This window comes from Neolamprologus multifasciatus, chromosome 20 (assembly GCF_963576455.1).
Source record: "Neolamprologus multifasciatus chromosome 20, fNeoMul1.2, whole genome shotgun sequence".
Classification (NCBI taxonomy): domain Eukaryota; kingdom Metazoa; phylum Chordata; class Actinopteri; order Cichliformes; family Cichlidae; genus Neolamprologus; species Neolamprologus multifasciatus.
The window spans coordinates 16199291-16223585 of record NC_140458.1 but is presented as its reverse complement, the minus strand read 5'-3'; the positions used below and the strand labels follow the sequence as shown (position 1 = coordinate 16223585).

Here is a 24295-nt window from a genome sequence, read left to right as displayed (position 1 = left end):
CTGATGCTTGTTGCTGCATCAGTTATCAGCTTGGTGGAAAACTATTTGAAACTTGGACCATGTTAATAAGCAGAATTCAGCGAGCGGTGCGTTCCTTTTTGAAGTTAAGCTACTCCCAAAACCCGGAAAACTCAGAAAACAGTTTTGGTCATAACATGATGAGTGCTGCACAGGTCCACTGGGAACGCTCACTCACCAGTTTAGCCTGCTGTGTTCGGATGTTATGATCTTAAATGTAATCTTTCAGAAACATGACGATGAAGGAAAGGAGAGCCTTTGGTGATGAGGGCAGAGAGGAATGCAGGTCGGGCTGCGATAAGCTCTTAGCCACTCAGTTAGGTCAAAATGGATCACTTCCTGCCAGCTCATTATCATTAGCACAACTTCCTGTCTGCACAGGCAGAGGGGGTTGGTCATGTCGATCCTGGAATTAGCAGAGTGTGTTCCCATTCAGTCCAGAGGTATTCTGGCTATTCCATTACATCATATTTGGAAAACTGCCACAACTCCCCATGCCTCATGTTCAAACTCAACAAGCACTTTTTCCAGCACACATTTAAACTGCACATAAACAGCAGACACAGTTTTTCATAGATAATGTCTTATGTTACTGTTCTTATTACGATGTCATAAGATTTTACATACAGACGAGATTCTGGAGGGAATAATCAGTACTTTAATAGTACTTCTCAGCTGTTTCCAGGAAACACTTGTATTGTGTTCCATCATTTGACATGGTACCCATGTCCTCCCTCACCTCCTGATCATCATTTTCTTTGTCCAAGGCCATTTTCTCTGCTTGCTTCACTCAAATGAACACATCCCATCCTCAGTGTGGGCTGCTGTCAGTGCAGCCTTATAAAAATGTCCTATGCCGCACTTTTACTTCCCGCACCTTCTTTTTTTTTCTTTTTAGACCTCCGCCCCTTCTGCCTCTTTCCTTCCCTTTCCCTGTCTGTCCTGCCTCCTCCCCTCCCTGTCTGTAACCAGAGCCCAGGGAATTGGGGGTGGTGGGGGGCCCTGCCAAATCCAGTGTGCTTCTGCCCTTTTAAGGCTAAAAAACCAGGAGGAACTTTTTTTTTTTCCAGCTTAGGGAGTGCTGAGGGGAGGGAGGATGAGTGGAAGGAGTAGAAAGGAAGAGGAGGAAGTGTAGTAGCTCCAGTGTGGCTTGGTGCAGTCAGAGGAAGAAATGGGAGGGGAAGAACAGAGCTGCAGGCCACAGATTTCAGCATTTGGAGCTTTTAGCCTGAACTCGGTATAACAATAGATTACATTTAGTGTATTGGTATATGTGGGCCAGCATGAACAAAGCAAATGACTTTATTTTTAAGCTTTATTATGAAGGTCTTTTCTTCCGTCTCCTTGTGACTGCAGTTACGTTCTTAGCAGCTGCTCTGTGGTGAATCTGGAGCCGTGCAGCAGAGGAAACAACTCTGACATCAAACTGAGTTTCAAGTCTTTGTGAATCAACATAAGGCTCATTTTGGAAATGATGGTCCCATTGTTTCTCAGTGGGACTTCAACACTAATCTTTTTATTTTTTCCTCATATGTATGTTACGCATACATGTACGGTCAGTTGGTCATGTGACATGTTAAGAATTTCATTAAAATTCCTTTCCACATGTGAGCTGGCGATGATATTATGAACGTACAGAGATGGTGACAGTCATGCTACAGTTACACTTCATCATTATTGTGTAAGGATAACATGGACGGGAGAGGCCTCGGGACTGCTGCTTGTTCTTCCGTTTACAAGCTCTCAGGACTAATCGGCTCCAGATGTTGCTGTACAGTCTGAACCGTGCAGAGCGCTCTCGTTCCCCGTGGTCTCGTTGCTGAGACCAGGTCAGGGTACAGGTCATGGGTTGTGATGATGTCATGTAATGCCACAGGAGGGCTGTGGAGGGGCTGCTGCAGTAATGACGAGCCATACCAATGAATCATGGGAGTTTTAGGGGTAAAAGGACCACAGGCACTCCATACGGTAGCCTCTGTGGTACACACACACACAAGCTTGTTGCGGGGGGTGTATGAGTCAGCAGAGGGGGGAGTTTGTGGCAGCATGTGTCCATATATGGGCTCTGTCAGGCTTGGTGAGCTGTGCTCTGTTGGGAATGCTGGCAGATTCCTTGAATGTTTAGTGGCTTTTGTGTGTGCAAGACATGAATCAAAGACACAGACTCGGAGCTGAATGAAGTCCTAACAATATTCCTTTATAGGGGACTGTCGTGTTGAACTAAAAGCAGCAGATTGTGTTCTCTTAATTGTACAAGCACTAAAACTAGTAGTGTTGTCGTGTCTCTGCTGGGATGGCTGGCAGGCTGACACGCCCCTGCTTTAGCTGCTCTGCATTCTTGCTACACGTACCAACCTGTGGTCTTATTCAGACTCTGCTATCAGTACTAATAACAGTTTATAAGTCCCAGGTTTATATCTGTCCCTAGGAAACAATTCTCTGCACCCCCCCCCCCCCCCCCCCCCCACTCCGCTGCTGCCTCTTTGCTTTCACAAAGTTCCCACAGTAGCTGGCCATCCAAGCATCTGATCCAGTTCTGTTTGGCCTGGGTGGGTGAGAGACACTCCATAAGGGTGATCAAACAGAACTGGATCAGATGCTTGGATGGCCAGCTACTGTGGGAACTTTGACATGTCAGAAGGCAGCTGACATGTCATGTAGAGCAGCGTTGGCTGCTCGAGAGCACGCTTTTCTGTTGGCGCATGGATTCAGACGAGCAGCCAGCTAAGACAGATTGTCCCAGTTCTGCATGTGCACAAACAGCTTGACTTGTTGAAGGTTGTTATGGGGAAAAGATTTCCTGTTGCTGTTCTGTTCCTCATCTTTATCTGCATCATGCATCCTCATGCTCTCGCTGACTCAGAGAAGACCATTAATGCTGCAGTAGCTCCAGCCCAGGCCTCGGGTGGTGTCACTGTGGTTGAGGCTGGTTTGCTGTCACCAACAGTTATTCCAGTGTAGCTGTAAATTCGGGGGTGGGCAGTTAAGATTGCAATGAAGACTAAAGCTCTCCCAAACCCTGCAAAACAAAAACACTGCACGTATTTCAGAACTGGATCTCAGGTTCTTCCAAGAATCTGAACTTGGCCCCATTATTTCCCCTCTAACTAATAATCTGATCAACATCAGCTTGGAAACGCACAAACACTGCGCCACACCCTTACCTCAAGGCCTGATCTTGGGAATCATTGGTCTTGCTTCTTGTGCAAGCTATGTGCATGCAGTAGCATTTATGTGGGCCAGTATGTGTGCTCATGCCCAGGCTAGCCTATGGTTGCATCACCTTTTACTCGGCTTGCAGCAGTATGTGGTTTAGACTTGAAAATAGAAAAATGCAAATAGAGAAGTCGGTGTGCTGCTGGTGTGGTCGTCACAACTGGAACTAGTGTGTCAGTATGTCTCAGTTTTAATGTGATTCAGCTCTGCATTCATCACGGCACTCTGTTCTGGAAGTTCTCACGCTATCGTTTAAATTCAGACAGTTCAGGCTCTCATTCAGATGAATTTCATGTCTTTGTCACGGTTCAGCATCACTGTTTCATTAACACAAATGGAGTTTCAAAAATGGTCACGTTTTTATTACACTGCAAAAATGCATCAAAGATGTGTGAAATTAAAATTGGTTCAAATAAAAGGTCAATTTTATTTATATACACATTTCATTCCACTTAAACTCACTGTGCTCATGAGTCATCCACACTGAGTTAATGAAACACCATGAAAGGAATCGGTTGGCGTCTTCATGAATCCAGTCTGTGGAGATTCCAAGCTGGTGTACTCCCAGTGCTGCTTTCAAGCCCAGCTAATTGGGAGGGTTGCATCAGGAAGGGCATCCGGCACAAAATCGGATGAGTCCATCCCCAACCGCTGGGTAAATAGTGGAGCAGCCTAGAGTCCATTAGAAAATGACTGTTTTTACAGAGTCAGCGGGACTCTGTGTACATCCTGGAGTTTGATGTACGGAATCTCCTTTGATGTAAAGCAATAATGAGGTAGGTAGTTAACCAAGTCCATGACTGGTACATGGTGGTCAAATCTGCCGTCCTTGAAACAAATGCATTTACACTCGACGTATCCTCCAAGGTTTATTAAAGCTTTGCAGCGGTGGACCAAACCACAAACGGTGTTGCTGTACTGCCATTTGAGGACGTGCACTCTGTCCACCAGTGTCAGAAACCCAGCTTTTAATTTGCACTGATGTTATCCTCCTACTTTCAAAAAAAAAAAGGTTTGGGCTCTGAATTAATGTCTTTTGAAATGCAGGGCTTCAAGAAAGGACACATCTTCAACTTATGACAACCACTGGAAATTAGACCATCTGAAATGTTTAAAGGGGGAGGGGCATGTATCCAGCCAAACATTAGATAGCAGGAGGAATCTGAGTATTTGAAGTACAGATTACTTCTAGTCTTGGCTGAGACTAGAAGGTCTCAGCTAAGGACATGAAGGTTGCTTTATGGTGGTTTGAGCTGGTTTCTAAAATAAAGGAACTTTGTGCGAATGTTTAACGTGACTCATATCTGGTCCCCAGACTCTAAAGCCATTGTTGATGGAAACCTGAAGCTGATCCTGGGTCTGATTTGGACCTTGATCCTGCACTACTCAATCTCCATGCCCATGTGGGATGAAGAGGAAGAGGCAGATGATGGCAAGCAGAAGACCCCCAAGCAGAGGCTGCTGGGATGGATCCAGAACAAGCTGCCTGAGCTCCCCATCACCAACTTCAACAGGGACTGGCAGACCGGCCGGGCCCTGGGAGCCCTGGTTGACAGCTGTGCTCCAGGTGAGCTAAACCGTGAATGTGCTGAGATGTTCTGGGGTCTTTTGTGTTTACCCTACTGCTAGGGGCTGAGCCTGAGACGAGCCCAGTACCAAGAACGAGATGCATTTATTTCAGAAAGACGAGGCTCCTGTCTCGATGTTCTGCTGCTCCAGTGAAGATTCAGTATTTTTAAACATGTTCTTGGACACATGCTTTAAAGCACTATACAAATACAGGCCATTTTAAAAATTAGTCGCTTATTTATTTATTTTTTATGTTAACTGATAAAGAATCATTAAATTTGGCGTGTTCAGCGATCACACCAGTGTGGGGAGAAGCTACTTTCAGCTTGTCCCACAGGATCACAGTAGCAAGTATGCATGTTTGAGTTTGAGACCAGTCCTTCCTGGCCTGACCCCAGAGGGGACTTGTGTCTTTCACTTCCTGAGGGAATGTGTAAACCATGTTGCTCTCATTTGGTAATGTGGCTCACCAAGTGAGACACACAAAGGTAGTAAATAACTACGCAAACAATAATAAACAAGAGCCAATCACAGTAAGTGACACTGCAGTGAAACAGAAAACATCCCTGTCGCAAAGCAGCAGAAATACTGGTGTGTGTGTCTGTAGAGATGCTAAAATCAATAATCAGGCCAACACAGTTCAGCATTCATTTAAAGCTGACGTGTGAAACGGTCCTCGACCTGTGTGCAGGTCTCTGTGGCACGTAGTGACACTTTTCAGTCCAGCAGCTAGAGAGGACTTAAAGATTGTGTAACTAAGCAGTGCATTGACACAACACTACCACTCAAACTGCACACCAACCTCGCCTCATACATCTAACATTAAACACGCAGCAGTGACTGACAGCTGGAGGTTGGGTGAGGGGAAAGCATGATATTCTCACGTGTCAATAAAACAGATGGGAAGAGTGATGATGAGCAGCCAGAGGGGGTACAGAGCTCTGTCGGGGGATAAAGGAGGTTTCTGTTTACATGCTTGGAGTGTTTGGCGTTGCTATGGCTCACCAGCAACCTCAAGCCGGAGACGAGGCCTCCACAGAAGCAAACAGATTTACTGCAGCGTCCTGAAATGACAGCCATCAGACTTACCAGCAAGTAAATAACTGCTGACACAGCTGCATTTCCAGGACAGGCTCATCATTCAAGGGCAGACGTGTCTGGGAGCCAGAGTTGCCCACACCTACGTACTGCTGCAGAGATTAGACATTCTGCCTTTATCTTCTGGATATCATCAAGGCTACAAGTTTAGAGTCAACATGTTGCCCTTAATTAGACAAACTGGCTGTAACAGGAAGCACTCAATGTCTAATTAATCAGAAATGCTGTTTCACTGTGTAAAGGGGGTCTACTCTGCTTTTACTCAAACTTCTTATTTATCTTATACAGCCCTGGCACAGCTCCTCAGTGCAACCCTAAACAGTGGCTGGGTGGGGCAGAGCTGTATGCTTCAGATGACCATATTGGGGATGTCTGCTCTCATTGTCAAGAGATCTGAGTGTTGGAGCCCTCTGAAGCCAGGACACATGATTTTAAATTATGCTACGTGTTAATAAAAATATGGAGCAATGACAGAAAATTGGCAAAAACACGACAGATCCACTCTCGGTGGTGAAATGCAGAGCTAGCTGAGCTTATACATGTCATCAGGAAAAAATGTCCACTCTGCATTAGCATTTCTAGCAAGTTTGATATCATTAAACTTTTTTTTTTACATTGAGATCTTATACTCGTCATAATCAGTACAGCCAGTACTGTAAATGAACCCTTCTGCTTCATATAGTGAATCCATCTGACCTTATTCCTGCAGGTCTGTGTCCTGACTGGGACCAGTGGGATCAGACAAAACCAGTGGACAACGCGCGTGAAGCCATGCAGCAAGCTGATGACTGGCTCGGCATTCCACAGGTGACCTGATAATGAAGGAGTAACATTAAAAAAAGCTGGATATTGGAACACAGTTCAATCACAATCGTGTTTTCCCCCATAGCTAACGTTTAGCCAGAGTTATTATCTGCCTTTTGGAGGTAAATGCACTGCTTCCTGCTGGTCACTGTGGCCAGTCACAAGTGTTTTACAAATAAGTAACTTTTGAACAGATTTTGCATATAAAGCAAAAACCTGATTTGAGTTAAGGTGACTTTAACTGCAGATGATGCAGTCATCCTCAATCTAAATGGAGGTAAAATGATGGAGCCTTTCACTGAGGACTGGTCATTGAAACTTGTTGGAGACTCTCATCCACAGGCTGAGAGGCTTTACAGAAGCTGCTGACTGGTGGGTCTTTGGTCCTCTGGTTAACAGCAGGTGAACTTTTAAAATAAGAGTGGAGATTTTTCACCAGTAAACTCATCGTGTTTCAGACTATTCATCGTTTGCAGTCAGTTTGCCATTAGGCTGGTGTGCTACGCTCTGGAAACTATGACTGAACTCTTATCCACACCTGCTAATGACTTCACTCCCTCAGACACCAAACACAAGGAAGTGGTGCATTTTCTGAGGGTGATTGTTATCTGCAGTGAAGCTTTTTTTCTTTTGGTCACCATCACAACATCCATCTTTGTACAGCAGCTCGTTTTTGAATCCTTACACAGGGAAGTATTCTCTTATCTGAGTGACGGTCCCAGGTGATTTCTTTTTTTTTTGTTTGTTTTTTCAATTGGTCAGTAAGCGGTCATTTTCATACCTGTCTGATTCTTGGTTCCCCCAAAGACCCCCTCAGTCTTATGTAAGGCTACAGGGGGTCTTTGGCAAACTAGAAATGGTAAATCTGTTCTGGTGCAGTCATGTGGGGAAACCTGACATTTGAGCCCCTTTTCAGCATTTACCAGGGAGCTTTGAAAGTGAACTCAGAGTTTCCTGTGCCGCCTGTGTGGCGTAGCTGTGCTGTGTGTGTGTGTGTGTGTGTGTCAGTACTGTTGGCATGATTGGCACGCTGTAGCGTGCTGACAGTTGGCTCTGTGGTTGCTGGCGTTTCCGCCTTCAGCCGTGCTTCTGCTAAGAAACTGTCGGCGTCCTTCCCCTCCAGACTCTGTGGTTTGTCTGGCTCCTGGTTTGCGTGCGACTGTCTCAGGTACTTTCTAAATGCGTACAGGTTCGTGTGTGTGGTTTTAATCACACAATCAAAACATCACTGGGTTTGCCTGTGAGTAATCTCCACGGTAACTGATCAAGCCTTGCCTCCGTTTGCACAGCTGTCACCTTGGTTCTCCTTCAACTACAAACATGCAAACAAGTTGGGGGAGGGCTGCCCACCCTTACATCTAGAAAAATGTTTCTCCTCGTCTCCTAGGTGATAACCCCTGAAGAGATCGTCGACCCCAATGTGGACGAGCACTCAGTCATGACCTACCTGTCACAGTTTCCCAAAGCCAAGCTCAAGCCTGGAGCACCTCTGCGACCCAAACTCAACCCCAAGAAAGCGCGTGCCTATGGCCCAGGTACGCCTGCATGCACGCGCATCACGACATGCAGCTGATTCACCTTTCCTTGTATCCACAGAGAAACTGTGAGCCTTATACTGCAGTGAGACATTTTTAACATGTTGTCTGTTGTGTGAAGGCGTCGAGCCCGTTGGTAATGTAGTGATGAAAAAGGCCACGTTCACCGTGGAAACCATCAGCGCAGGAATGGGAGAGGTGCTGGTTTACGTGGAGGACCCTGCAGGCCACAGAGAGGAGGTCTGTGATCCATCCTTGTGTGTAACTTCTACTTTCAGTTTTGTTCATTTAAAAACGATTGTGTCTGTGTTCAGGCTAAAGTGACGGCCAACAATGACAAGAACCGTACCTACTCTGTCGTCTACGTCCCCAAAGTGACAGGCATGCACAAGGTGAGCGAAGAATTTAATGTTAAAGATGTGAGAAATAATCCCTAAAGTAATCTTTCAGGTAGAAAATGGGTTTTGCTCCACAAAGCAGTGATTACAGCTAACATGCCATTTTCCTGCTCTCCTTCATTTTGTAGGTGACTGTGCTGTTTGCAGGGCAACACATCTCTAAGAGCCCCTTCGAGGTGGAGGTCGGCATGGCTCAGGGAGACTCCAGCAAGGCCACAGCACAGGGACCGGGCCTCGAGCCCTCAGGAAATATTGCTAACAAGTCCACTTACTTTGATGTGTACACAGCAGGTAATGTGTGTTTGTGCAGCTAGCTGTAACATCAGGCCGCATGGAGTGTTTAACTGTGTGTTTTGCTCCTGTTTTTCTAAGGTGCTGGTGTTGGAGAGGTGGAAGTGGTGATCTTGGACCCTGCAGGGAATAAGAACACGGTGACGTGCACCATTGAGGACAAGGGTAACAGCAGCTATCGCTGCACCTACAAACCCACCCAGGAGGGCCAGCACACCATTTACGTGACCTTTGCTGGTGGTCAGATCAGCAAGAGTCCTTTCACAGTTAATGTGGGAGAGGGTGAGCATATGTTACAGCTTCACGGAGTGTAAATCTGGGAGGATGTCACTGCTAACTGAACACTTCTACCACAGCAGCCGTTTTAAAATGTGTTTCTGCTTCTCCTGTGTCTAACCTCTGCTGTGTTCCTCTGCTGGATGTCATGTCCTCTTCTCTTTGATAGAAGCCTGCTGGCATCTGTCCTCTCTCTGGAACAGCCTCTTCCTTCCTGGGATCTCTTTGGTACCTACTCTGTCGTGTGTGTGTGTGTGTGTGTGTGTGTGTGTGTGTGTGTGTGTGTGTGTTTTTCCCCCCCTGTAAAGTTGCTGTGTGTGTCGGCTGCCTGTAAACTTCACGTGACTCGAGCGTCCACAGTGGTGTGAATCTCCTTATTTGGTGTTTTCAGCACATTCATGAAGAAACACCATTCCCAGAAAATTAAGCTGTGTTGTGTTTGATCAGGAAACCAGTTCCTCATTACAGCCAATCTGTGGTCTTAAGTTAACAGTGACCTGGGTTACTAAGAATTATATTTACATGATTTAAATATAGCTTTTAGCAGAACTGTGGGTGTGGCTGCTACCTAATAGTAACTCACTGTCTTTTTGAGATTCAGTAAGACGTCCATGTAGCCCGAGTCTGTCAGACATAGAAAACAAATTCAGCTTGTATAATGGGCTCACAGAACAAATGCATTTGCTTTGGTGTTAAATGGAAAGAGCTGCACGGGTCCTACATTAACAAAGTAGTTAAGGGTTGCCACTTGCCAAGTATAGGCTATCCCCTACTAACTGATAACGTTTAGATCATGGTCGTCCTTTAAAGTAAGCCTGGGGGAAACAACAAGAGCTTGTAAAGAATTTCCTCAGTTTCACAATCAGAAAAACCAAAAGTCATTAAACAGCTCTGCTGCTAACCAGAAGGTCCCCTTAGATTGGGCTGAAACACATTAAAAACAAAGTAACTTTGGTTTAAAAGAAAACACAGAACAATCTTCTGCCATTAATGTGGTGTCTCTGTGTCCAGTAGCTTTTGCAAGTATACCACAGCAACACATCTGAATACAATAACATCGACTATATCTTGAGACACTTTGTCTTCCTGGAAGGCTTCCTTTGCTTTCTGCACTTGGTCTCGCTGTGACTCAGCTTATTACAGTTTTAATAAAGCGCTATGAAGGGATATCCCACTCCCTGTGTGAGGATAATGGCTCACTTCCTTCCCTGTGGTCTAAGAATTTGCTCTGCAGGAAAGGATGGGTGGATAACGGGGGGCATGCAGGGTAGTAGGAAGGAGAAAATAACATTTGCTTTCCAGCAGATCTGGAGTGTGATGGATGGTTTGTGTTTAATTTCATTCACCTCACACTTCATTGGTCTTGTCCCCACTGAAATGTGTTCTGAACTTGTACGTGGTCATAATGTTACTCGGAGCCGTGCCCGTCTCACTCGCTCTGTTTGTCCACAGCGTGTAACCCCAGCCTCTGCAGAGCCAAGGGTCGTGGTCTGCAGCCAAAGGGCCTCCGGGTGAAGGAGACTGCAGACTTCAAGGTTTACACAAAAGGAGCCGGCACTGGGGAGTTGAAAGTCACCATCAAGGGCCCCAGTGAGTTCTAATCCAAAAGTTCACATTGGTTTTTGTGCTTGAGGTGGGATTAATGTTTGCAATCTGAAGAGGAAAAACCCAACAAACGAATAAACAGATCAGTAAATGAGTATGTTGGATTTACAAAGGATAATCTTTAGCTAACTGACAACAAACCAACAGAACAGTGAAGACGAACGAGCACAGCCAGCTGTTGTCACTGAAAGAGTAGCTCCTGACATCTGCAGCCCTCCTCTGCGCTCTTTGACATTCAGACTGTCTTCACTGTTCACATCAGTCTTTGACAAACACACTGTTATCACAGCACAGTGAGCCAGCTGCACAAACACCAGCCTGATCAGGCTGCAGAGTCTGCTTCTTGTGTCCAACGGGAACAATTCTGTGCATAAAGCATTTTAAAAATGTGCCTTTTTTTTTTTTTTTTTTTTTTAATGCAACCTAAAATCACGATCGCCTCAGAGGATTTCTACTCTAAGCTATGGTTTTGTTTTTTTAAATGTGGTTCTGAGCGGCCAATGAATCTAACTACAAACAGACTGGGGATGCTTCCTCCTTCCTAAAATGATCAAGTAAGACTGGATTAAAGAAATAATGCAAAGGCATCTTGTTCACAGAGGGTCTGGAGGAGCCGTGTAAACGGAAAGACCTTGGAGACAGTGTGTATGAATTTGAGTATTACCCCACCACACCTGGAACATATTCCATCACCATCACCTGGGGAGGACAGCACATTCCACGCAGGTACACATGGGCATGCAAACAAAACACTGACTCGAACTTGTCATTGTGACTGACCAGTCGATGCTCTGTTTAGTCCCATGGAGGTCAAGATTGGCACTGAGGCTGGCCAGCAGAAGGTGAGGGCCTGGGGTCCTGGACTGGAAGGAGGTGTTGTTGGTAAATCTGCTGACTTTGTGGTGGAGGCTGTTGGAGACAATGTCGGTACACTGGGTAAGTGCCATACGCGGGCGTGGGGTCAGTCCTGAAAGCATGTGCAGATCATCTTCAGTTTCTTCTCTGAAACTGTTGTTCTTCAGGTTTCTCTGTGGAAGGTCCGTCTCAGGCCAAGATCGAGTGTGATGACAAGGGTGATGGATCGTGTGACGTGCGCTACTGGCCCACAGAGCCTGGCGAGTATGCCGTCCATGTGCTCTGCAACAATGAGGACATCCAACACTCTCCCTTTATGGCTGAGATCGTCAACCCTCCAGGGAAAGACTTTTACCCAGACAAGGTATGCGCCCACCCAGAGAGATGCACATGGAGATCATGGACGAGTCCATCTAACAATCTTTCTTCAGTTAAGATTAGTTTTCATGACTGTTGCCTCAAGGCCTGAGATCTTGGTGGGAGTGGATGGGTTAAAACGATTGTGTGAAGGCAAAGGGAGACTTCCTGCACCAAACACTTGCTGCAGTTCTTGGTGTCAGAGGTGACACACAAGGTTTTAGATGAATTACTTTTTCCTGTAGTGTGTTTGGAAAACTGCATTTTAATAGGAGACATTCTTTGTCTAATATTAAAAACTGATCTGTAACATGTCAGTGTGATAAATATGGAAAAAGATGGTAAATCAGGAAGGAGGCAGATATGTCTTCACAGCACTGTAGTGTGTAAATGCTCTTCTGGCTGTAGTACATGTGGGGTTTTTGTTTTTGTTTTTTTTTTGTCTAGGTTAAGGCGTACGGCCCAGGCCTTCAGAGCAGTGGACTGGCTGTTGGAAAACCCACCGAATTCACAGTCGATGCCAAGCAAGGAGGAAAAGCTCCTCTGAAAATTGTAGCTCAGGTATGTCTGGGTTTGTTTATGACCATAAATACGGTAAATGTGTATTAAATCTGAGTGAACTAATCTCTTGTCCTCTGCACAGGATGGTGAAGGCAATTCTGTGGACGTCCAGGTGAAGGATAATGGCAACGGCACGTACAGCTGCACCTACACCCCACGAAAGCCTGTGAAGCACACTGTGATGGTGTCCTGGGGAGACGTTAACATCCCTGAGAGTCCGTTCAGGGTGAGTATGCTCTGCTATGCAGGCTTCGCCTTTTCTTCTCACTGAGTTTCCTGAGTTTTGGTGTTTGTGCCCACAGATGAATATCGGAGCAGGCTGTCATCCAAACAAGGTGAAGGTTTCTGGGCCTGGAGTGGCAAAGACGGGCCTCAAGGCCTTCGAGCCAACATACTTCACTGTTGACTGCTCAGAGGCTGGTCAAGGTAAAGCTCCAGAAAACTGTGAGAGAGTAAAGAGAACAAACAAAAGATCCGGTCAAAGCAATATTCCAAACAACAATAACATGTTTATGAACAGATATTATAGGAAATGTATTTCGCCCAGCTGCTGTTTGAAGCTGTAGAGCGTTACCTATAACATGCTAACCTTTGCCCTCGGCCATCAGGTGACATCAGCATAGGCATCAAGTGTGCCCCGGGAGTGGTGGGACCTGCAGAGGCTGACATCGACTTTGACATCATCAGGAACGACAACGATACCTTCACCGTCAAATATACTCCCCCTGGAGCAGGCAGCTACACCATCATGGTGCTGTTTGCTGACCAGGTGACTCTGAATCCTCGAGTATTTATATCGGTTGGAAGGCAGACTGTTTCCAGGACTCAGGGTTTATTGTAATGTGTGTCTTCCTGTTTGCGTTCAGGCTATTCCAATGACGCCCTTCAGGGTCAAAGTGGATCCTTCTCATGATGCCAGCAAAGTCAAGGCGGAGGGACCGGGACTCAGCCGCAGTGGTAAGAACACCAAGCCAGAGGGTGCTAACAAAAACAGGCGTGGCCACATTCGATTGGCTGTAGATTGAATGCTCAGAAAGGTTTGACGGTCAGTGTCAAACTGCATGGAACAACTCTTCATAGCTCTCTTAATGCTTTAACATCTGTAGCAAGAACATGTTTGACAAAACTGACAAGATCCAGATTAAAATCACAAGGATTTAAAAACAAGAATAAACGGGGTTAGAGCTGCTATGCTAATGGAAACAGGTCCTTCTGAGCTGTCATGTGACAGTCTGACAGAGGTAAGATACCAAAGATGAGCCACATAATAGGATTTATTTGGACAAGTCACTGTTCCTGCTCATTAGCTTAAGATGTTGTCATCTGGGGGGGCGGGGGGCTGAAATGAGTGTTTTGTGACAGACTCCTGTAAAGCTGTGGCATCCCAGAATAAATGTATGAAGCTGGATCACACTTATTAATCTCTTAAGAATCAGACTGGTACTGCACACCTATAATCTGTCACTGTACACTGCATATAAATAGACTTTATTTGAACTAATATAATTCAAATCAGTCATCAACTGCTTCAGTTAAATGCATAATTTAAATTTAGCTTAAGGTACTTTGGTGTTATTTTACACTGCAGAAGAAATGCTGTGCTAAGCTGGGTAGCATTTTAAATCTGTTACTTTAAGTCTTTTATATATCTGCAGATCTACATTTACACATCTTGATCTTAGTCTTTTGTCTGCTGTGGGCAGTTGCCCGTGGACCCTGAAGCACCCCGAGCATTTCCTCTAAGGTGTAAAAGTTTCCTGCTTATTGAAACGTGTTGATACAAAAGCTTGTATGACATGCTGGGTTTGCAGAGTGATTACTTTTATTCTAATTAGACTCCCTAACCCAGTTGAATGCTGTCTTTCAGGCGTAGAGCTGAACAAGCCCACTCATTTCACCGTCAGCACTAAAGGAGCAGGAAAGGCAAACCTAGACTGCAGCTTCAGTGGCCCGACCAAAGGAGAGGCTGTGAAAGACTTTGAAATCATCAACAACCACGACAACACACACACTGTTAAATACACACCCGTGCAACAGGTGAGAGAAGAATGCGCAAACATGCAGAATTTGCCAGTTGTAGCTACGTTGTATCATGTGGCTTCTTATCAGAGCAGTAAAGCATTCTTCTGGCTGTTATGCATCATATTAAATGGGATCGTGCGGATCGCTCCTCTTTGCTGTGACAGGGTCCACTGGGAGTTGCTGTGACCTATGGTGGAGATCACATTCCCAAGAGCCCTTTCAGCGTCGGTGTGGCGCCCACACTAGACCTCAGCAAGGTCAACGTGACCGGCCTGGGAGACAGTATGTACCTGTGTCACTGTTCTTGTCCAGCCACACCTGACAGCAAACCTCAGCCTATATAAAGCCTACTGTCTAACATGAATGTTTTCACCATGGCTTTCTCCCTTGCATGGTTGTCAGTATATTGATGTGTTTAAAAAAAAAAAAAAAAAAAAAACTAAGCTTTTCAGGCAGATCAGAAGTGTCAGTGTGTTTTCTTTGGTCTGTGTTCTTGCAGAGATGACTGTCGGCAAAGATCAGGAAGTGACTGTCAAGTCAAAGGGTGCTGGGGGTCAGGGCAAGGTTGCTGCCAAAGTGACTGGACCAGGAGGGAAACCAGTGTCCAGCAAAGTATGACACAAAATCTCCTTTTTTAACAGGACAATATAGGAGTTAATGTTTTTCTCTTTGAGTCTTAAATCAGTTTCATCCTGTTTTTGTTTTTTAATAAACATTTTATTTATCCTTATTGGTAAAATCAAAGTCCACTCCACCGCCGTCTTACACCTCCAGCCACTTATTTGGTCTCCCTGGAAGTTCTCCTTGGATGTTGGAGAACTCTCCCAGTATTCCAGCACTCTTTCAGTGCCGCGTCTTTCTCTCTCCTCATGCCTCTCGTAAAGTCACGTTAATGTGTTTTGTTCCAGGTGGAGCCTGGGCTGAGCCCAGAGACTAGTCAGGTGAAATTCATCCCCCGGGAAGCAGGACCATACCAGGTTGAACTGACTTATGATGGAGTGCCCATCCCTGGCTCCCCCTTCACCCCCACAGCTTACCCTGCAACAGACCCCTCCAAGGTTAGCCACAAGCGCTGCTAGATGTTCTTAAACCTGTGTGAAGTGAATTGAATTAATTCAGCTTGACATGCTTGCAGATTGGAATCATTGATCTTTGTTCCGTGTCACCTTTCCTCTCAGGTACGTTGCTCAGGCCCAGGTTTGGAGCGTGCCAAGGTTGGCGAGACGGGGGAGTTCATTGTGGACTGTACCAATGCCGGCCCTGCTGAGCTGACTATTGAGATCATATCGGACAGCGGCACTGAGGCAGAGGTTCACATCCAAGACAACGGAGATGGAACCTACACGATTACCTACATCCCTCTGTACCCCGGCTCGTACACGCTCACCATCCGCTATGGTGGCCAGGATGTGCCCAACTTCCCTGCTCGGCTCAACGTGGAGCCTGCCGTTGATGCCAGCGGTGTTCTGGTGTTCGGACCAGGAGTGGAAGGCAAAGGTGAAATAACGTGTGTGTGTGTGTGTGTGTGTGTGTGTGTGTTTTCCTTTTTTGGGGGGCTGATGCTGGTTTCTTCCTCCCATTATCACCATAGTCTTATTGATGGGAGATGATCTGTAGATTATTGCAGAATTCAGATGAAATTGGGCCCCAGCTTGTGTGAATAACGTTATGTGAAGAATAAAGGGAGCTGTGTGAAATGTAAATGACAGACTGGTCTCATTTTAAAGGCCATATGAGCTTATGATTATATTTAAAGATAACCTGTGTACTGTATGTTCTGTCCTTTCAGGAGTCTTCCGTGAGGCCACTACAGACTTCACTGTGGATGCTCGCGCTCTCACACAGACTGGAGGCGACCACATCAAAACCCATATCAGCAACCCCTCAGGGAGCCGCACGGATGCCCTGATCACGGACCTTCGGGATGGAACCTACAATGTGGAGTACACTCCCTACGAGGAGGGTGAGTTCAAGTGCAGCAGTGGGTACAGTAGCTGTGAGTGTTTTTCTTCTCCACTTTGAGTTGAGTGTGTGTGTGTGTGTGTGTGTGTGTGTTTCAGGCCCACACACTGTGGAAGTTTGCTATGATGGCTCTCCGGTACCAAAGAGCCCGTTCCGTGTTGCTGTGACTGAAGGCTGCGACCCGGCTCGTGTTCGTGTGCACGGCCCTGGTCTGAAAGGTGGCACCACCAACAAGCCCAACAAGTTCACCGTGGAAACCAGGTGAGACGAGTCCATGGTGGCGTGTCACAAATCTGTTTCCTACTCCTATTGTAAAAGTCTTTCTTCCCTGTGCAGAGGAGCAGGTACTGGTGGCTTGGGTCTAGCTATGGAAGGTCCGTCGGAAGCCAAAATGTCCTGCACTGACAACAAGGATGGCAGCTGCAGTGTGGAGTACATCCCATACGAGCCTGGCACGTACAACCTCAACATCACCTACGGAGGACAGCCCATCACAGGTACTGAATACTGTTTTAGTAGTAGTAAGAAATAAAAATGTGAGAAGAAAATCCTTTTGAAATGTACTCCATCCCCTGTTGTTAAGCAGAGGCCTTAAATATCGTTCCCTCATGCTTGTTCTGAGCAGGAAGTCCATTCTCTGTGCCCGTCAGCGACACAGTGGACAGTACCAAGGTGAAGTGCCAGGGTCCCGGCCTCGGCAACAATGTCAGAGCCAACATTCCTCAGGCGTTCACAGTGGATGCCTCCAAAGCTGGAGTTGCCCCACTGCAGGTCCGAGTACAAGGGCCCAAAGGTGATCTGGCTTCTAACATTTCTCCATCTATGATTAACTGTGTACCAGAGAGCTCTTAGAAGATGTTAAACTTGGTATTTGGCTTCTTTCTGTGTGTGTTCAGGTGTGGTGGAGCCTGTGGAGGTGGTGGATAACGGTGACCAGACTCACACAGTCAACTATGTTCCTACTCGAGAGGGACCCTATTCCATCAATGTGTTGTATGCTGATGAGGAGATCCCACGCAGGTAACTCTCAGGCAGTGTATCAGCCTAAATATGCACAAATTTTAATCCATTTCCTAATATCCAACCATGATGATCAATGTCTGCCTGTGACCAACACAGAAAACACAAAACGACGTTAGTTTTGTTTTTCTGAATAGAAGAACCACATTCAAAAGCCAGTAGTAATAAATCTTTGTAGTTCCTGCATTATTAGAATGAAGTAGCTGAAGTCTGGCTGGAATAATAACTGTGTGCTGTCCAGGTGATCTGCATGCTTTACCATAGACGGTCATCTGTCTGCATGGCTGAATTCGGCTAATGACACAGCTCGTTTCAGCAGGCTGCTAATGAAACATCTAACCCACCCGTGGTTTACTCGGCTCTCTCGATGAGACTGTATCCCACAGCCAGTCCTTCTCTCTCTTTGTCAGCCCGTACAAGGTAAAGGTGCTGCCCACCCATGATGCCAGCAAGGTGCGTGCAAGCGGACCTGGCCTCAACACCACTGGAGTGCCTGCCTCTCTGCCGGTGGAGTTCACCATCGATGCCAAAGATGCAGGCGAGGGACTGCTGGCAGTGCAGATCACTGTGAGTGCTTGGACCACAGCATGGAATCAGAGCTGCGATGTTTAGCTAACGCTTTTTTTTTTTTTTTTTTTTTTTTTTTTTTCTCTCCTGAAGGACCCAGAGGGGAAGCCCAAGAAGGCAAATATCCGTGACAACCATGATGGGACCTACCTGGTGTCTTATGTGCCAGACATGACTGGCAGATACACCATTCTCATTAAGTACGGAGGAGACGAGATCCCTTATTCACCCTACCGAATCAGGGCTCTGCCCACCGGAGATGCCAGCAAGTGCACCGTCACAGGTATGTCCAGGACGGGCTGCTGCAGTCATTTTGTTATTCTACCAACTCAGTCGGCTGTACTGCTGATCAGTGTCTCGTCTCAGCAGGAATAATTAGTGAAACGTATTGTGTAGAATACTGACACACAATGATTTCCAACATATCTGATTGTTATCAACAGCATATGCCCCACATTTCCACCTGTTGCTATTAAAATCCAGAGTTCCTGCAGCCGGGAGAGGTCAAAGGGTTTTTACTCAGAGCCACAAAATGTTTCTCTCCTCTCTCGTGCAGGAATTGTTGCTTGTACAGGATTTTATATATTACAGAAAATGTTGCACAGTTCTTTGAGCGGTGCAGATTTACAAATGGGTAAATACTTATAAATGCGTCTACAGAACACGAGGATTGAGCGCTCAGCATGTCTTTGAACTGAAGAGTCAGGATCTGATATTTAAAGTCGCGCGTTGAGGAAGTTCCAGTTTAATCAGTCAGCTGTAATCACATGCAGAGCTTCTGGTTCTGAAAGTGAAGCTTCAATGTTTTCTAACAGCCAGGTAGGACTACCTGCTCAGGTTCTTTAAGTCACCTGATGCATGACATCAGTGAGTTTGAGCTCAGATGATAGAAATCCTGTTTTTGGTTTTTATGAATTATAGTCAAACATGCATGAATGAGACACTCTCTTTGGTTAACTACAATGGCAATGATTGAAAGTCTTCCTACCCACCCACACCTGAGGGCTCACGGACATTTGGCTCCACAGATGATTATGTGAGTGGTTTGTTGGAGGTCATGTGATCTAGAGCGCCTCTGTGTACCTGCTGCTCGTATCTCATCAGTTTTCTGTGCATTGGTATGTGGCATTCCTCACGCTGTGCTCCTCAGTTGCACCCTGCACACTACTCACTCAGCCCGGCCCCACAGACACACACACACACACACACACACACACACACACCGCCCCGCTTCACACTCCACCACCGTTTGTTTCATCCAACTGTTTGGAGCACAGTTATTGCCACCCGTCACCTCCACCCCACCTGACTGTCTTTTATTTGTCACTTTTCTCTGGCTCCCTCGCTTCTCACCGTTCCTACTTTCAGTCTCAATCGGCGGTCACGGTTTAGGTAAGCCTTTTTATCATGTAGAGGACCTTCTCTGTTGTCTTTTTTCTCAGCATGGAGGATAGTGGCACCAGCTTTCAAGAGGACATCCCATCCTTTTGCTTGTTTCTCTTCTATATTTCACTTTCCCAGACCTTTTTTTTTTTTTTTTTTTTTTTTTCCCCGCCTTCCATCTCATTTTACGCTTCCTCTCTCATAACTGTGTGTCTCCATTTTATATTGGACAAACTAATGGACTAACAGAGTAGGTAGGAAGGCATGGTGGAATGGCACTCTAATCTAGCTTTCTGTTCATACATGGAAACTGTAACTGTTATTGGTAACAATATATGAGCGATGGTAATAACATGACTAGATTCAGCTTTAACCTGGTCTTCTGGTTGTGGAATGTGCATGCTGAATGTTGCGTCTGGCAGTGCGCTTGTGTCTGTGTAAGAAACGACTTAAATGCATTTTATGATTATTTTTATGTGAAGGTGCCGGTGTTGGCCCAACTATCCAGATTGGCGAACAGACGGTTATCACGGTGGACGCCAAAGCTGCCGGAAAAGGCAAGGTGACGTGCAGCGTCTGCACGCCAGAGGGGGCGGAGCTTGACGTGGACGTGGTTGAAAATGAGGACGGCACATTCGACATCTTCTACACGGCGCCACAGCCTGGCGAGTATGTGATCTGCGTCCGCTTTGGAGGGGAGCACATCCCTAACAGTCCGTTCCAAGTCACGGTGAGTGATCTGCACGTGTAAGCCTGCTCTGCTAGAATCTCATGAAAACTGCTCAGTGTCAGATACAGTTATCAAGAATGACCCTCAACTTGGAGAAGCAGAGTTCAGTCTTAAGCTGCATCCACAGTGAAAGCAGGCTGCAGCTTGAAGCTGGTGACGCGAGAAAACAAAGTCACCGACATGAGACGATTATGGGCGAGATAACTGACAGGAAGTGGGCCCAAGATGAACTGTCTTCAAATTCTAGGCAAGCAATTTAAGTGAGCACTAATAAGGGCTGTCCACGTTAACGTGTTAGTGTGGCTTAATCTGTCATCACGATGACATTTATTTTATTGCAATTAACCCATCTGGAGTGCAGAATCACTCAGAATCCCTGAAATGTTTCTGTCAACACATTTCAGGCAGTTTGTCCAAAGGTTGTGCGTTGTGCGCTCAACGCTGGGTTACAGTCGAGCCCTGCTGCTAGTAAGAGTGACAGAAACCACCGACTGAAGAAAACGCATATGCAGTCCGAGATGCCAAAGCCCTGATTTAATGTTTTAAAGTCACACATGTTGTGTTGCTGTGGAAGTGGGTCCAAAAAGCAGCTTTGGTCAGCATGGGCAGAGTGTAAGCACGTTCTGTTTTTCCGGCTGTAAAGGTGGACGTGGGAGCTTTATAGGACAATGAGGTGCAGCTTTTGTCACGCCTGTATTGGCTTCATTTGTCATTGCTCAGCCCCTTCATACTGAGTACTCTCAGTAAGATGGTGTAGAGGGGCGGGGCCTTTATGAAGACAGATTTTAAATTCAAATGAGCAGCAGCTGATGTAGACGTGGTAAGAATTACAAGTTGATGCAGAGTGTTTGTGTTGCTCGTCGGTACAGTAACTACTGAGCTGGTTGTTTACCAGCAGTTTCAGGTTTGTCAGAGCCCTGGACCACAGATGCTTTCAACTACTTCCCCTACAGAGGCTTTGGTTCTGACGCCTGCAGCCGTTTCTCTAAATCACTTTGACTGCCGTTTTAATCCGCTCCAATGCCTTATCTTTTTCACTCTCTCAATTCCCTCCACCATCCCTACCTACACCCTCCAGGCACTGGAAGGAGCTCCATCAGACCAGCTCATGCAACAGAGCCAAATGCCCCAGTACTACACTCAACAGCCCTGGGTATCTAAATCCTCAGCCTCCAGTCTCTCGGCCTTCTCGGCTTCAGTTTTGCTTCTCCCTGTTGTCCCTTTGTCGTCTATGGCGCATATGGTCTCCTTTCATCATTGTCTGCTGTGTCTCATTGCAGGTGTTTCATCACTGAGAGGGTGCTTTCTCTCGTTTCTCTCTCCAAACAGGATGCCAGGGACACATGGACGGTTCAGCAGAGCTGCATAATGTTAAAGTTCAGGGTTCAAAGTCTACTGTATGAGCTGAACAGTGGTTTCCTTCGTAGCATGGGACCAAATTATATATTTACTGAAGCATTATGCAGCCCTTGTGGACAGTGTTCCATGTCGACCTGGCTTCAGAGGGAAAAAGGCCATTTTGAAAATCCTAAATTTGGCCGTCCCAGCTACTCCACGTTTTTCAAAATGGCTTTCCGATGTTTTGTCCCCATCCTGCTCTTGCAGCTTGTCCGTACCATCATCCTGATCACGGTCGCCATTATCATTCCATCTCATCGTCTCACCCTCTGTTCATTGTTGGCGTTTTTCCTCTTCCATCCCGCACTGTGTTCATTTTGTCTGACATATTGTCACTGTAACCAGAACGGTTGCCACGATCTCTTAACAACCTGTGATCTGACTGGTGCACTCTGTCTCTCAGGCAACAGACCGACCAATGGGAATGAACGGGCTGGATGTGGCAAGTCTGAGACCGTTTGACCTGGTGATTCCATTCACCATCCAGAAAGGAGAGATCACAGGTAATGTCTCCTTTATAAATGCGTAGTTTGATCATAGTGATGTGTGTGTCATTGTGTTGTCCTCTGCTTCAGGTGAGGTCCGAATGCCATCGGGCAAAGTGGCTAAGCCTGACATCACGGACAACAAAGATGGCACGGTTACTGTCAAGTACGCTCCCACAGAGGCTGGGCTGCACGAGATGGATATCAAATACGACGGCATCCACATCCCTGGTATCTGCACACATTTAGGACTGTGTGGGCTCTAAAGTGCACTGAGAAGATGGTTTGGACGTGCGACACTAACCGCTCTGTCTGCCAACAGGAAGTCCCTTGCAGTTCTACGTGGATTACATGAACAGTGGTAATGTCAGTGCCTATGGGCCTGGCCTTATCCACGGGACAGTCAACAAGCCAGCCGTCTTTACTGTTAACACCAAAGATGCTGGAGAAGGTGGGTAACAGTCACACCTGTGGAGTGCAATTATATTGGCTATGACTTACCTGCCTCCTCAGATTTGAACACATGTGACGCCCGCTGATCATCTTTGTAGGGGGTTTGTCTCTGGCCATCGAGGGTCCATCCAAGGCTGACATCAGCTGTGTGGACAACCAGGACGGAACCTGCACCGTGTCTTACCTGCCGGTGCTGCCGGGAGACTACAGCATCCTTGTTAAATACAATGACAAGCACATCCCAGGCAGCCCCTTCTCTGCTAGGATTACTGGTAACTCTTTCTACATCAGAGTAGACATCCATGCAGCCCACACACTACAGTAACGTAGTTCCTCCCTTCCTGCTGGATCTGGAGATGTTCCAAGAATACATGCCTGGAAACATTCTGATCAGACGCCCAAACCGAAATGATAAAAATCCAGTTAATTTAGTAAGGATACGTGTGTGTGTGAGCTGAAAACAGCAGCGTTGCTGTTAACATGTTTTTTTTTTTTTTTTATTGGCTTTCCCACTGCTCTTGTAGCACACACCACCCTCTCCTCCAGTCAGGTGTGGGTCGGCCTCCCCTGAACCCACTGCTCCCCCCCCCCCCCCCCCCACACACACACACAATATGATAGAAAAAGTGCATTTATGCCATTGGCGTGTGCCCTAACAGTCACTGCTGCATCTCTAGGTGACGATTCGATGAGGATGTCCCATCTGAAGGTGGGCTCGGCTGCAGATATTCCACTGGACATTGGAGAGCTCGACCTCAGCCAGCTGACAGCCTCTCTTACAACACCCTCAGGGCGAGAGGAGCCCTGCCTGCTGAAGATGCTGCGTAATGGTCACGTTGGTGAGTGTGCGTCTGATAAGTTTGCTAAACAATGACTCATCAGAATCAAATTATTTTATGGTTCCCTAAGTAAGACGGGGGGGATGAAACGGGCTGCATGCTGGTTGGCGCGTTGTTAACCCTCCTCTGTCTGTCTTAGGAATCTCCTTTGTTCCCAAGGAGATTGGCGAGCACCTTGTTAACATCAAGAAGAACGGTCGTCATATTCCCAGCAGCCCAATTTCTGTAATGATCAAGCAGTCAGAGATTGGTGACGCGAGCCGTGTGCGTGTGAGTGGACAGGGGCTGAGCGAGGCCAGGACCTTTGAGCCTGCAGAGTTCATCATCGACACTCGTGATGCAGGTATATGCTCAGTGAAAGCATAGATGCTGTCATTTTATTTTTACACATTCATATTTGTCATGCTCATCTTTGCTGCATTAGGCTACGGTGGCCTGAGCCTCTCCATTGAAGGCCCCAGCAAAGTGGACATTAACACTGAGGACCAGGAGGATGGCACCTGCAAGGTCACCTACTGCCCCACTGAACCAGGAAATTACATCATCAACATCAAGTTTGCTGACCAACATGTGCCAGGTGCTTACATGAAACAGTCGGATTACAGAGGAGGCACATGTTTCGGTTTTGTAAAAGTGAATTTGTTCATGTGTATACACAGGAAGTGCTTTCACAGTGAAGGTAACAGGGGAGGGCAGAATGAAGGAGAGCATCACCAGGAAGAAGAGGGCAGCATCGGTTGCCAACGTTGGCAGCCAGTGTGACCTGAGCCTGAAGATCCCAGGTGAGACGAGCAGGAACTCGTATTTAATTCTCCATCTGTGCTCGGGTCTAAAGGGGGAGGTTACAGCCTTC

General features: G+C 46.5%; 1 protein-coding gene across 4 annotated transcripts in view; it reads left to right on the top strand.

Annotated features, from left to right (window-relative positions):
* Positions 1 to 24295, top strand: part of flna (filamin A, alpha (actin binding protein 280)) — a 34268-nt gene that overhangs the window by 5595 nt on the left and 4378 nt on the right. The window contains exons 3-41 of one of the 4 annotated variants that reach the window (XM_085146741.1): positions 4550 to 4801; positions 6611 to 6708; positions 8093 to 8240; positions 8362 to 8480; positions 8555 to 8632; positions 8767 to 8929; positions 9011 to 9211; positions 10658 to 10795; positions 11410 to 11536; positions 11610 to 11746; positions 11833 to 12029; positions 12470 to 12583; positions 12666 to 12809; positions 12886 to 13009; positions 13192 to 13352; positions 13450 to 13540; positions 14451 to 14620; positions 14770 to 14887; positions 15105 to 15217; positions 15514 to 15663; positions 15784 to 16102; positions 16395 to 16568; positions 16666 to 16828; positions 16886 to 17064; positions 17193 to 17360; positions 17464 to 17587; positions 17998 to 18154; positions 18248 to 18437; positions 19523 to 19546; positions 20020 to 20267; positions 21346 to 21420; positions 22069 to 22168; positions 22241 to 22381; positions 22473 to 22601; positions 22702 to 22875; positions 23281 to 23442; positions 23582 to 23785; positions 23867 to 24019; positions 24102 to 24224. In XM_085146741.1, coding sequence (XP_085002867.1) covers positions 4550 to 4801; positions 6611 to 6708; positions 8093 to 8240; positions 8362 to 8480; positions 8555 to 8632; positions 8767 to 8929; positions 9011 to 9211; positions 10658 to 10795; positions 11410 to 11536; positions 11610 to 11746; positions 11833 to 12029; positions 12470 to 12583; positions 12666 to 12809; positions 12886 to 13009; positions 13192 to 13352; positions 13450 to 13540; positions 14451 to 14620; positions 14770 to 14887; positions 15105 to 15217; positions 15514 to 15663; positions 15784 to 16102; positions 16395 to 16568; positions 16666 to 16828; positions 16886 to 17064; positions 17193 to 17360; positions 17464 to 17587; positions 17998 to 18154; positions 18248 to 18437; positions 19523 to 19546; positions 20020 to 20267; positions 21346 to 21420; positions 22069 to 22168; positions 22241 to 22381; positions 22473 to 22601; positions 22702 to 22875; positions 23281 to 23442; positions 23582 to 23785; positions 23867 to 24019; positions 24102 to 24224 — 5850 coding nt within the window. The remainder of the gene's footprint in view (positions 1 to 4549; positions 4802 to 6610; positions 6709 to 8092; positions 8241 to 8361; positions 8481 to 8554; positions 8633 to 8766; positions 8930 to 9010; positions 9212 to 10657; positions 10796 to 11409; positions 11537 to 11609; positions 11747 to 11832; positions 12030 to 12469; positions 12584 to 12665; positions 12810 to 12885; positions 13010 to 13191; positions 13353 to 13449; positions 13541 to 14450; positions 14621 to 14769; positions 14888 to 15104; positions 15218 to 15513; positions 15664 to 15783; positions 16103 to 16394; positions 16569 to 16665; positions 16829 to 16885; positions 17065 to 17192; positions 17361 to 17463; positions 17588 to 17997; positions 18155 to 18247; positions 18438 to 19522; positions 19547 to 20019; positions 20268 to 21345; positions 21421 to 22068; positions 22169 to 22240; positions 22382 to 22472; positions 22602 to 22701; positions 22876 to 23280; positions 23443 to 23581; positions 23786 to 23866; positions 24020 to 24101; positions 24225 to 24295) is intronic. The other 3 variants (XM_085146742.1, XM_085146743.1, XM_085146744.1) reach the window with 3 other exon arrangements.